The sequence below is a fragment of the Crinia signifera genome, chromosome 3 (assembly GCF_055691185.1).
Source record: "Crinia signifera chromosome 3, ASM5569118v1, whole genome shotgun sequence".
In the NCBI taxonomy this organism is placed as follows: domain Eukaryota; kingdom Metazoa; phylum Chordata; class Amphibia; order Anura; family Myobatrachidae; genus Crinia; species Crinia signifera.
Genome location: NC_139219.1, coordinates 166,183,502 through 166,197,086, shown reverse-complemented (window position 1 = coordinate 166,197,086; position 13,585 = coordinate 166,183,502). Strand labels below are relative to the sequence as shown.

At 41.7% G+C, this 13,585-nt stretch overlaps 1 protein-coding gene across 2 annotated transcripts in view; it reads right to left on the bottom strand.

The window, feature by feature from the left end:
- LAMA4 (laminin subunit alpha 4) overlaps positions 1–13,585 on the bottom strand; it is a 150,233-nt gene that overhangs the window by 104,720 nt on the left and 31,928 nt on the right. For both annotated transcript variants that reach the window (XM_083176871.1, XM_083176872.1), the window contains exons 3-4: positions 2,825–2,952; positions 23–103 (exon numbers count right to left, since the gene is read on the bottom strand). In XM_083176871.1, the coding sequence (XP_083032997.1) occupies positions 23–103; positions 2,825–2,952 (209 nt within the window). The remainder of the gene's footprint in view (positions 1–22; positions 104–2,824; positions 2,953–13,585) is intronic.

Sequence of the window (13,585 nt, the reverse complement as noted above, 5' to 3'; positions counted from 1 at the left end):
AAGGCAGATCCTTAGCACTTACCTTTCACATTTAGGTCCAGCAAAATTTTCCTTGCAAATACAGCGCACAGAACCTCTCTTTATCGCACAAGTAAGAGCAAAACTATAAGTAAGAAGTAAGAAAAATCAAACATTGAGTAGGTTATACTGTATGTCCATGTTTAGATACATTTAATCATTTTGAATAATTGTACTCCAAATGATGTTAAATAATATAATATTTCGAAGTAAAATAAATAGGATTCTTGATAGTGTACATCAGAGCCGGCCTTAGGCATAGGCCAACTAGGCAATTGCCTAGGGGCATCAGCAGCTTCTGCTGATTAAAATGATATGCAGCATGCCTATATTCTGTGTGTGAGTGAGGCTGTATCTGCATATGAAAAAGTGTATTCATGGAAATCAATGTAACATAGCATTCCGTATGCAGGTACAGCCACAGTCGCTCACAGAATATAGGCATGCCGCATATTATTTTAATAATTGGAAACTCCTTGTGTGTGCTGGTCATAACAATGCAAATAAGACGAATTTTCAGCAAAAAAAGGCACCCAACGTTAGCAGAACTGGCCAGGAGCTGCATGGCCTATTGAGACAAGATGTATGAGGAAACATCTGTATCCAAGCAGAGGCAGAGGTCACAGTGTTAGCGGCTGTGCGAGTGCGGTCTGCGGGTGGGTTGGTTGTGCAATAGTGTTCGGCATATGTGTAAGGGGCATTATTTGTGTCAAGTATAAACGCATTATTAATGTGCGACATATGTTTAACAGGCATTATGTGTGTCATGTGTATAAGGGCATTAATAATGTGCAACATATGTGTAAGGGGCATTATGTGTGTCATTATGTGTATGAAGGGCATTAATAAAGGTTGGCATAATGTGTAAGGGGCATTATGGTTATAAGGACATTAATAATGTGTGTCATGTGTAAGCGGCATTACTGTGTGGTATTATCAGGGATGCTGAGAGAAAGGGGTAGGGGGTACAAATTACCCAGGCCAAAGTCTGATGGAAGGGCCCAGTGGGGGCCCCGGGCCCCCTCCCTTAAGTCAGCAGCAGCTGAAGCTCTTCTCCTCTGCCCAGCACACACTGCTTTGTGCTGCGTTGCAGTGTGGCCATGGAGGTGCTTAAAATACAATATTTTCTCAGGATTTTTTTCTAATGTGAGGAAAAATGTATATAAGGTAAAGTGGTACTAATGTGTGATGTAACGTGAATAAGGGACACCATCGCATGATATAATGTGAATAAAGTTGCACTACTGTGTGACATAATGTGAATTGGGGGTACTATTGTGTGGCCATGCCCCTTCCCAGCAAAAACACACCCCTGTTTGGGCTGCGCACCAAATGTGTGCACTGTTTCTATTTAAAATATTGCGGGTAGGAGCACCAAAATGATGACTGCTATGATGACTGTTGATGGTACTGGGAAAGGGGAGCAGGGTCAGAGGCGGAACTAGTGGCGGTGGTAGGGGGCACCAACCAAAATCTTGCCTAGGGTGTCATTTAGGCTAGGGCCGGCTCTGGTGTACATAGCACCACTTAAAAGCTGGATATCCTTCAATTATCTTTGCTTTTTTGACCTCCCCATTCTTTGCACATCCTGCCGTTTTAATATCTCCTTTTTAACTGACTTTTCCTCTGCTGCATTTTGCTTTTGTGCAGCTCTATTGTTTTACTTCACGATAATGAGCCTTCATCCGGCTCCAGGGAGCTATCTTCATACCAAAGTAAATAACGTCAGGATCTACTATAACTTAGTGTTCAGTGTATTACAGTAATCAGGCATATCTACTTTGGGAACTCTTTCTGGACTTGCACAAAGAGATGAGACATCTGGGGTAATGAGAGGAATTGTTACATCTGCTTCCTCCTACTACAAGCTAATAAGAATCCAGTTCATGGGAACGATACAGAAAGTAACGGTTCCCATCAGAGCTGTGATGACATCATGTGTACTGTGTCTCCCCCTTTTTCCCCTAGAGGAAAAACAAACTCTCATACTGTTAATAGAGGAAACATCTGAACATTATTTTAAACAGTCTGTATGCAATACGTATCACACAATGGCTGACACACATTTCATTAAATAAAATGTAATATGTGTCATACACATTAATGCCTTTCCTGCTTCTATGGTACATGGAGCTGGTCTTTATAATTGGTGAATGCAATTCTTCCTGCACTACAAATAAGATTCACCAAACCCTAGGAAATGAATAAAGTCTCAGTATTATACACTATTTATTATACTGTAGCCATCAATGAGTAGATATCTGTACAGCCGTCAGCAACTTATTTTGTCTTACAATTGTCACGCATGTGTAAGTATAACGTGTAAGAGCTCTTGATGTGCACAATGAGGCATGTGATGCTTTTTAGGAAGCAAGCCAATAGTAATCCAAGCTCACGCTTCATACACAGCTGCAAGTCCTGCATCTCTCTATGGCGAGCTGTACACAAGTGTTGCTTGGAGTCATTTAAGGATTTTCTTTTCTAAACACAGGATTTCTAATACTGAGCATGTACGTAAACATGGTTAGCCTTTATCATGCCTGTGTTCTGAGTAGACACAATAATGTATTAACGGTAACTCTCCCATAGGATGCAACATCTCCATACATTTCCCAAAGATTTCCCATGTGCCCTAAAAATAATGTATTGTAACTACTACTACTACTATTACTACTACTACTACTACTGAGCATTCAGTTGAAAGTCCTGCTTTTGATAGACATACTGAGAGCTGTGTTTTTCATTACTTCCATCAGTAATGCATCTGATAAAACAAATGATATGCTCATACAGATATGTCACCTACTTGTTAGAGCTAAACTGTAGTGGGCAGGGACACTGTAGGCAGGATCTTAGAACTCCTTGGACCACATCAGCCATGTAACCAGTAGGACATCGTTCACATTGCTTCCCTGTCGTATTTCGTTGACAATCCTATGCACAATAAAAAGTAAACATAAAATTAATTTTATTTAATACACATTTTTATATACACATTATACACATTAGCACAAAACATTCCAGAATGTATTATTAATTGCCAACAATCTTATCAAACTAACAAAAGCAATCAAAGTAATAACATATACAGTACATTGCATTACTAATGGGGAGGGTCCCATGTACTGCTTTATGTCTATAAAATAGTTTACATTGGAGAACCCAATCGTAAGAGCTATAGTTCTTATTCAGTGGTCCCAGTTTTGAAAGGTCGCAGCCTTCTAGAACGTATGTAAGCTTTAAAGAACTAGACTGACTTCAAAAGGTCAAAGCTCTACTTTTTTTTAAATATATCGCTGTCTCCAGCTCAGTCAGACAGCCCTTGTAACTGCCTCCATATAACTTCTGCGACACAACTATATATCCTTAGCCCACAGCTCCTCTCCATAGCTGTGACAGTGGCGACTATTAATTGCAGGTCTCTAGAGAGCTGAATACTGTATTACTATGCTCCGTGCAATGCAGATGCTTCTTAAAACTGTAAATTAAAAACTGTAGTGTTCAACTAGTGGTATCCGTGAATAAAAGGAGCCGCTGATTGGAATGTAACTTATTAAGTACTTATGCATTTTTTGTCCCAAAAATCTATGCTTGCATGTAGCATTGAAGCTAAGGGGGAGATGCATTATATGGGGCAGATGCATATTTTTATTAAGCCTTAAAAAGAGATAAACGCGTGTGTGATAAAGAGTGATAAATGTCCAGCCAATCAGCTCATAACAGGTATTTTTGGCACACATATACCCAGACAGTTAGGAGCTCCTCCCACCATTGGTCATTCCAAAGGGAGGCCATCGCCGGGGCTGTCCTTTAAAAGAGAGGGTAGCGTGGCCTAGTTCACCACTACATCAGTGCTACTACAATAATGATCTCTGGTCACCTAGAATAGAACTTGGCTATCTGTAAGTTGTGCAGAGCTCCCCTCCCATACCACAGTTGGGTGGCGGCTCCTGAGATGACCACCACCCAACTGCCAACTGTCCCATAGCAGAGGTGTAACTGCCACAGTGCAAGCTATCTCACTCTCCCTGGGATCCATTCTTACTGATTGGACAGTGTCCCTATGCCTGACACAGCATTCAGAGCAAGGTTAACCGTATGCTTGCTGCAAGTTTCAAGTGTCCAACCAGGGATGCATTAAATGATACTACAGCTTCAATGGGGTGTCACATTACTATAGTCAGACTTACTATTTGTTCAATCAGCTGCTTATGGTGTGCTTATGGTGTGAAGGAGTAGTATTATCTAAGAATAGAAGAGGATCATGGGTATGTGTCTCACATACTTGCGTGGAGCTGTTGCTAGACTGTACTGGAAGACTATCAATATTGGTATGGGCATTTTATAATATATAAAAAACACTCACTTTTTCCTAGAAAAGGACCAGCACTTACTTGCCTTTGCAATACTGTACAAGAAGATCAATATTGATAAGGATAGTGTATGTAACATATATATATGTTACCTACCTGAGGAAGGGACTGAGGTCCTGAAAACGTTAATACCGTTATACTGCAATACAGTTTGTTTTTGATTTGAAAGAAAAGTCTCCAGAGTGCTCTTTTCGTGGATCCACTAGTTGTACTAAACTGTGGCACCGGAGCAGCTGACTACTTGGAGTGCCGGCATAGGTGGATATATATATATATATATATATATATATATATATATATATATATATACATACTCACTTTTTCATTGAAAAGGGCTAGCACTCACATTTCAGTAGCAGTATTTTTACTGGAAAAAGACCAATTGATTGTGCATGAAATGGCTGTTCGGCTGTTGCGGCTGCCATAACATTTTGACTGTATGGTTGGTTCTTTAGCGGGTTTTCAAGTAAAATCTGCAACTGAAATGTGAGTGCTAGCCCTATACTGTATAGGAGTCAATAACCAGGCACTTTCCTCTTGAGCAATAAGAAAACAAGTATGCATTGGAGAATAGGGCAGCACTATGGGGGCCAAACCTGGCCCATTTTTGGTGGGTATGGGGAGTAGCGAGGAAGGGTAGGTGTAGTTACAGTAGCAGTAAGGGAGGATGGGAGTAGGGAGCAGTAAGGAAGGGTTCAGGGAACAGTGACGGAGGGTGGGAGTAGAGAGCAGTGAGTGTGGGTGTGTGGGGAACAAAAATTAGATATAGGGAGTGTGTACCTGTGTATTCATCATCAGTGGCATTCAAAATGTAGCGCTGGCTGCCAGTCAATTGTAGTTTATGATCCGGCAGGCAATTAGAAGCTGCTGCTGCTTCCCTGATTGGCTGCCTTTCTGCAAGCTCTGATTGGCTGAGCACTGCTACAACATTTGAAATGCTGCCGATGCTGAGCATGTCTCTATGACTACCCACCGATTACTGCTAACCAGACAGAGTAGAAACTCTGAGTTTGACTAATACCCCTTTCACATTGCAAATGGAGGATCACACCCGGGATTTGGACAGGGGTCCGTCCCGGGAGCGACCTGGCATATGTGAGGTGGGTCGCTGATGTCACACGGGGGTGGGGCAGAGCCTCGGCGTATCATAGGGGGGCGGAGGAGGAAGCAAGTACTTGGAACTTATGCTGCCTCCTCCCTATAGTATAAACAGGACTCAGGACGCTCAACCGGGGTTACTCGTTTGCACTGCCCAGCAACCTGGGTCCGACCTGGGTAAATACCTTCTTTTAACCCGAGTTGGAATACCAGGTTGCTGGACCTGGGTTTTTCCTGTTGGTGCTTTCACACCACACAGTGACCACGGTCAACCCGGCAAAAACCCGGGTCAGAAAGGGATATAAGGTATCAAACTGTTAGTTAATGTTGATCATTTTCATGTAAAGGTTTTATTTCTCAAATCCCAAAAATACACAATTTGCTTTGCCATACTTCAAGAGCTTCTTGTGATTGCAAACACTGACTATTACCGCTAGTACAAACGTCAAGAAGTAGCTTCCCCATTCTTAGAAATATGTTTTTAAATTATGGCCGATATCCTATTACAATAGATCACTGATCTCAGGTAACAGGCTAGCTGGGACTAATTAGCCCAAAAAGCCAGCAAGTGCGGCGTCTCGGGCAGGTGAAGCAAAATCCCTGAAAGCAACCTGCTTTTAGAAAAAACAGGGCAGTGGCTGGGAGAAAACACGGTACTTGTGTATTATAGCGGCGCCCCCGATGTACAATTGGTCTTTTTCCAGTACCCAAATGGGTGCTTACAATGTTAAATGCACCCCCACGCCACCCCCCCCCCCCACTATAAACGTGAACCCGAAGTGTAGCGAGCCCGCGAGGGGCGGCGGTACGCGTCCTCCGACCTTTTCATACCCCCACTATACCCCCACTTTCTATTCTCAACTCCACGCCGACGTGGATAGTGGGGGTATGAAAATGTCGGAGGACGCGTACCGCCGCCCCTCGCGGGTCCGCTGCGCTCACCACGCTTCGGGTTCACGTTTATAGTGGGGGGGGGGGGGGTGGCGTGGGGGTGCATTTAACATTGTAAGCACCCATTAGGGTGCTTATACAATTTTTAATCGCATCGCATTGTATGGCATTGTATACCATACACAATGTCATACAATTTTAAAATTGTATGACATTGTACAATATCGCGCGATATCGCGTCGCGTCGCATCGCATACCATCGCATGCCTTATGGTATGCGATGCGATGGGCGCCGCTATAATACACAAGTACCGAAAACACACAGGGGTAAATTTACTAAGATGGGAGTTGTATTAAAGATGGGATGTTGTTGGGATGAGTGAGCCACCTTGCCTGATGTATGGCAAGGGAAACAAGCCTGCAAGGGTACATGTTTCTAATGATTGTGGTCACATACAGTATGGTGAAACATACAAAATGAAATCCCAATTTAAAAAGAAAAAAACTTGTGTTGACCATTTTTGTGTCAAATATTGTTTCGTCAACCTTTTAATCCTGCTGACTTTTTGTATAGGTCGACTTGCCCACTGTCTACCTTTTACCTGTCGATCTAGAACATGGTGACCATACATGGCCAACCTAATGTCGATCTAGACAGTGCAGCTCTTCCATATCATACCCATCAGGTCACATTGACAAATAGGACCCCTTGCTATACCCCCTTACAGTTGGTCTCCGGTTCAATTTACAGATACAGTAATAGTTGTCACAGTAATGTATATATAGAATAACTTTGTTGACATACGGCATGATTCGGATTTGTAAGCAATACCAATGTTTTATTTACAGAATGTATATGAATGAGCCTGGATTCTGCCATAGTGGAACCACATGAAAATCTATGTCTATGTCTTAAAAATGTATAATAATGGACATTACCGATCATGTGTTTATAGTACTATTAAAATAGACCTAAGACCATCATTTACTGTTTAGGAATTCTTTAGATAATTTAATTTGTTACCCCATACTGGGTGTCAGACTTCAAGGTGCTTTGAATCCCCACAGAAATCCCGCACAATAGAAAAGATCTCACTAATGTGGTCAGAACCATTGTGTGGACATCAGCACACTAAAATCAACAAAATCGGAGTTGCACGGGCCACTGTGTGAAGGACTATTTTTCTTGGTCAAGAAAAACTGACATAGGCGGTTGATGCTCACAGCGGCATAACTATGCATACAGTATATATAGGACAACAAAGGCCATCTGTGATTTACAAAATCAAGATTGTTTTTGGCTGTAGTCCAGCATCATGGTGACTGTAATAGTTGGATAACGCAGAGTTCTTCTATCACCACCACTGGAAAAAATTGCATTTTAGCTCTTCATCACAATTTTTCTGAATGTTTTATAACAGCTGCTGGAAAAAGTGACAACTAAACAGGAAAGGCCCAACCTATAACATAAATCTAAAAATGCAGAGAGGCTATTCTGTGCATTTGTGTGTGTGTGTGTGTGTGTATGTATATATACATATATATATATGGATGGCAGTTGTGGGTTGGCGCCCTTTTTTTTAGACCTTTAGTGATTGGGTCTATATAGTTTAACAAATTCCAAATGAAAAAGTAAAGTCCAGAATTTATAAGTATTTATTAAAAAGTCTCTTGTTCCACACTTCAGTGGTGATTATTTCAGACCATAAAACGTTCAGTAATATATTTCACAATAGCGAATATACGATCCCAACGCGTTTCGTCCCAACATGGGACTTCATCAGGGGTTCGCGAAAAGCATTGACATAATTTCCACAGCTTTCATAGGTTGAGTATGACTTATCAGATGTTATGAACTAGGTCCTTAGAAATTCAGAGGTACACTGTAGCTTTAAGACCTTTTTTTCCTCAATGGTTCAATCGGTATAATGAACTTTATAAGTCTGCATGCACATGAACGAATAGCTTGGTGGTTGTGGGTTTCCAAGGTATTATTCCCGATAGTTTATTAAAAAAACTGATCCAATAGTACAGATGGTTCTGTTGTGTAGGTAATGATAACCTATGTGGAATCAGGAGTAAGCACACTCAATATGCCGTTCTTGGACTGCTTGGATTAAGCTTCTTATTGACAGGTGGACCCTCTCATTATGAGGCCGACCTGGACCAATATATGATCGAAGACAGGTACAATCAGTATACAGCTGTATATAATTCAGAGTGTGGTTTTCACTGTCCTTTCTGAGGTGTGTGCCAGTGGAAAGGTTCAGTGGGAAAGTCATTCCCACTGAACCTTTCCACTGGCACACACCTCAGAAAGGACAGTGAAAACCACACTCTGAATTATATACAGCTGTATACTGATTGTACCTGTCTTCGATCATATATTGGTCCAGGTCGGCCTCATAATGAGAGGGTCCACCTGTCAATAAGAAGCTTAATCCAAGCAGTCCAAGAACGGCATATTGAGTGTGCTTACTCCTGATTCCACATAGGTTATCATTACCTACACAACAGAACCATCTGTACTATTGGATCAGTTTTTTTAATAAACTATCGGGAATAATACCTTGGAAACCCACAACCACCAAGCTATTCGTTCATGTGCATGCAGACTTATAAAGTTCATTATACCGATTGAACCATTGAGGAAAAAAAGGTCTTAAAGCTACAGTGTACCTCTGAATTTCTAAGGACCTAGTTCATAACATCTGATAAGTCATACTCAACCTATGAAAGCTGTGGAAATTATGTCAATGCTTTTCGCGAACCCCTGATGAAGTCCCATGTTGGGACGAAACGCGTTGATATCGTATATTCGCTATTGTGAAATATATTACTGAACGTTTTATGGTCTGAAATAATCACCACTGAAGTGTGGAACAAGAGACTTTTTAATAAATACTTATAAATTCTGGACTTTACTTTTTCATTTGGAATTTGTTAAACTATATAGACCCAATCACTAAAGGTCTAAAAAAAAGGGCGCCAACCCACAACTGCCATCCATATTCCCTTTTGTCCCCATCCAACAGGGGTCCTTGTAGGTAAGGCAGCCCAATTGAATCAGCTACTAGGTTGGAGGCGCGAAACAAGAGTCTGTTCTCCACATATATATATATATATATATATATATATATATATACTGTATATGTATATACAGATGTAGCGCCTCTCAGCCAGCACAGGGAATCGCCAGATTCTGGGGTACTGGGGCAAATTACCCCAAATGGGGTAAAAAAGCAAACTCATTCTTTAATGGACAAAACCATGTGTACTGCAGGTGATGCAGATGTAACATGTGTAGAGATTAGATTTGCGTGAGTTATTTTGTTTCTGTGCTGGCTAAATACTAACTGCTTTTTTTTACATTGCAATATAGATATCAGTTTGAAGTACACACCCCGCCCAAATCAAAAGGTGGCCATATACACGCAGATTTATCTGCAGATCTGTCTGGTTGGAACAAAAACATGGTGATGGATGAGCACAAATGACAGTTGACCATTTGCTTGGAAAGGCTGGAACACTGACAAACTGTCACTCATCCATAACCATGTTTTTGTTCCAACCAGCCAGATCTGAAGATAAATCTTACTAGTGTATGGGCACCTTAACTCTCTCTGCACATGTTACATCTGCATCCCCTGCAGTGCACATGGATTGTCCATTAAAGAATGAGTTTGCTTTTGCGAACCAAAATCAGGCCCTCTATACAATCATAGTCCCCCTGTATTAGTTAGTTGAGAGCAGGACTCCAATTATTTTTTTCTTCAGCTACTTTTTAAAGTACTAGTTCCAGAAAGTGTTTGCTGAGAGATGCTGTTGGTTACAGTTCTCTACAGGTGATACGGTAGTATGCACAGGATACTTTCGTTATTTTGCTAGGGCGTGTGTACATTCTTTTTTTTTCCCCGGTCTGGATCCCCTAGAATAGATATGGATCATTGCGTATACAGCATGATGGTTGACAAGCATTAGGTCCACAACATTAGATCGACATGCATTAAGGTCGACATGCAGGATGGTCGACATGACTGTAGGTAGACATGGGTTAAGTCAACAGGGTCATTAGGTCGACACAAGTATTAGGTAATACTACAGTACAGTAAAAAGGTTGACATGGGATTTTTTTTTTTAAATGTGACCCGAATTTCTACAGTCGACATGGACACTGAAACCTGGCACTGCTGCAGGGTGAAGTCTGTGCTCTGATTGGTTCTCTGAGTCAGTGAGAGCCAATCAGAGCTAGCAGTGGGCCATGTTGTCTAGCAGCAACCCTAGAGAGGGGCGGGGAACTAAGCAGGCTCATGACTGAAGCAGCGAGAGTCAGACAGCCTCCAATGAACCTAGGAAGTTTCCCTCAAACAGACACGGCAGCCAGGGGATGCATTGCTATTGGGAATTAGAAAAAAACCAGCCACCATTGGCACACCATCAAATGATTAGCATTCGATGGTGACAAACATAGGAAGGGCACCATTAAATGCCAAAAACACTACCATCTGAAAAACATTGATGGTTCTGAAACATCGACCATCAGTGTCCATCCCTAATTAGCAGGAGCCAGCTCAGGGTATGAGCCCCGGTGATTTGTTCACTGTAGAGCAGGCATTCCCAACCACGGTCCTTAAGGCACACCAACAGTGCAAGTTTTAGTGATATCCAGGCTTCAGCACAGATGGTTTAACCAGAATCACTAAAGTACTAATTAAGTCACCTGTGCTCAAGCCTGGATATCACTAAAACCTGCACTGTTGGTGTGCCTTGAGGACCGTGGTTGGGAATGCCTGCTGTAGAGGTATGAATTAATGTAATTATGCCCTGAGCATTATTCCAATGATACATACTGCAGCTGTATCATAATAGCTTAGAGCATACCGTAACGCACTTAAAAGGTGCATACAAGATGACACAATTAATAGACTATTTTGTTTGCAAGCGATATAAAACTCAAAGTATATGAATGTGAAAGCGGCATACTTTACGACATGCATTTAATGTGTCCTACTCTAGGGGCCTTATTCTGATCGGTGCGGATATTCCCGAATTCTTTCGGTGCGGGCCGCACGCATCGCTGTGCGGCAGCGTGCGGCCATCGTCCGTAGAAACGCCCACGTGTCCTCCGCATTCGGACGGACTCACTCTTTAAGAACAGGGCGTGTGTACGGACGACATATAAACCATGCGTGTGCGGGGGAAACGTACAGATTCGAGCACGGTCTTCCCGCACAAGCACGGTCTTACCGCGTGAGAACCGCGTGAGAACGTACGGAAAGCTGTAATAAATGTTATTTTGGCCCCACAAATGTCTGTATTAATTTAGATTTAATTTAATGCAGAAGTGGCATGTGTATTAGTATTAATATTATTAAGTTGTGTGCATTATTTGCAGTGTTAAAGTGTGTGACAAGTGCAGCATGTAATGTTCCCTTTAAGCTGCAATGCTTCCAATTGTAGCAGTGAGAAGCGTGTAATTAACAAGTCATGGGTAAAGTATGTGATTGTATTGGGTTCAGGTGACATTGGTTGAGGTGCGTCCGTCCTGATTAGGCGTTCCGATTGCCTAGCGCATGACCGAGTGGTGTCCGCAAAGCAAAAGTAACCTTTTGGACACCGCACATTTCTTCCCTTTTTGTTCGCGTGCATTCGGCGTGCTGTCCGAATGCACGCCTACCAATATATGTGTACTCCCCCGTGTCCGCCCATGTTTCCGCCCAGTTTAGCCCACTTTGAAACTACGCCCCTGTGTCTTTCCGCATGACGCCCATAACACACCCCTATTGCCCGAATGTATGCGGTGCACAGTTCTGTACGGGATTAGTGAGAACAAGTACGGAGACCATGCGTGGCACATGCGCCTAGCGATCGCCACGCATGCGCAGACGGCTAAAAAACGCCATCCGAAAGAATTCGGGAATATCCGCACCGATCAGAATAAGGCCCTAAGTGACCTCCATAGTATATGGATGCAAGAGGACGCACTGCTTTGGCTACATCATTTGTGGACAGTTTGTTAATCTTTTCCTATTTACGTGGAATCTTCCAACATTATTTAGTTCCTGCCCAATGCCCATTTATGAAATGGAACTTTCAAGCTACTGCAAGCATTTGAGGACTGGAAATAGACCTCTCATGGGCATGACCTAACTTTAATAATGCAAGTATCTTCCTCTGGAACAGCACCAAACAATGATTCACTTGTTGATTCATATTCATCTTTACTGACTTCCTGTTCAACATGGTCTAATAGGGAAAACATGGAAAATTAAATATAAGAGGAAGCATAGTCGTGGTAAACACTGGTCTGAACTATTTCACATGTACTGTAACAGTGACCAGTGGCAATGGTCAGTCTGAGAGCAGATCCCAGACAAGAAAGCTACTAGTCATGCATAGTGAGTGACAAATGGGTTCCATATCTTCTGCAAATATGGCGCTGTACTATCAGGCTTCAGCAAGTACTGTAGTACAGAAATCTCATCAATAATATCGTATTTTATGCTTTAGTTTAAAAAGTTTTATTCGTATTTAGGGATTTCTATATGGACTTAAAACATAATAAATAATAGTGTAATAAATAACGGCATACAGTTAACATGTGGCAGACAGATGTTTTGTAAATGTAGTGAAATTGCCATGGGAAAATTCCATATTTAATTTGACAAGGTTACCTGACCCGTATAAACACTTGTGAGGAAATTATGATGTGAAACATACATTTTAGTTTATGGTTTAAATTTACAAATCTTATTGATAAAAAGAGAAGCTAGCTTTATTTTATTCACTGTCTCGTTGTATAAGTTCTCGTGTGACCCAGCTAGCAGGTTGATGCGTACACAAACTAATGTAAAGCTAGGACATGGGCTTTCTGTTGAATAAAAATGAAAAATATCCAATTGCTTCTGCCTAAGGGCCTTATTCCAGTTCACTCTTTCTGACAAAATCATTCTTAGATGGACAAAACCATGCACTGCAGGTGGGGCAGATGTAACTTGTGCAGAGAGAATTAGATTTGGGTGGGGTTTTACTTCAAAGTGAGATCTACATTGCAGTGTAAAAATAAAGCAGCCAATATTTACCCTGCACAGAAACAAAATAACTCACCCAAATCTAATTCTCTCTGCACATTTTACATTTGCTCCCCTGCAGTGCACATGGTTTTGTCCATCTAAGAAGGATTTTCTCAGAAAGAGTGAACCAGA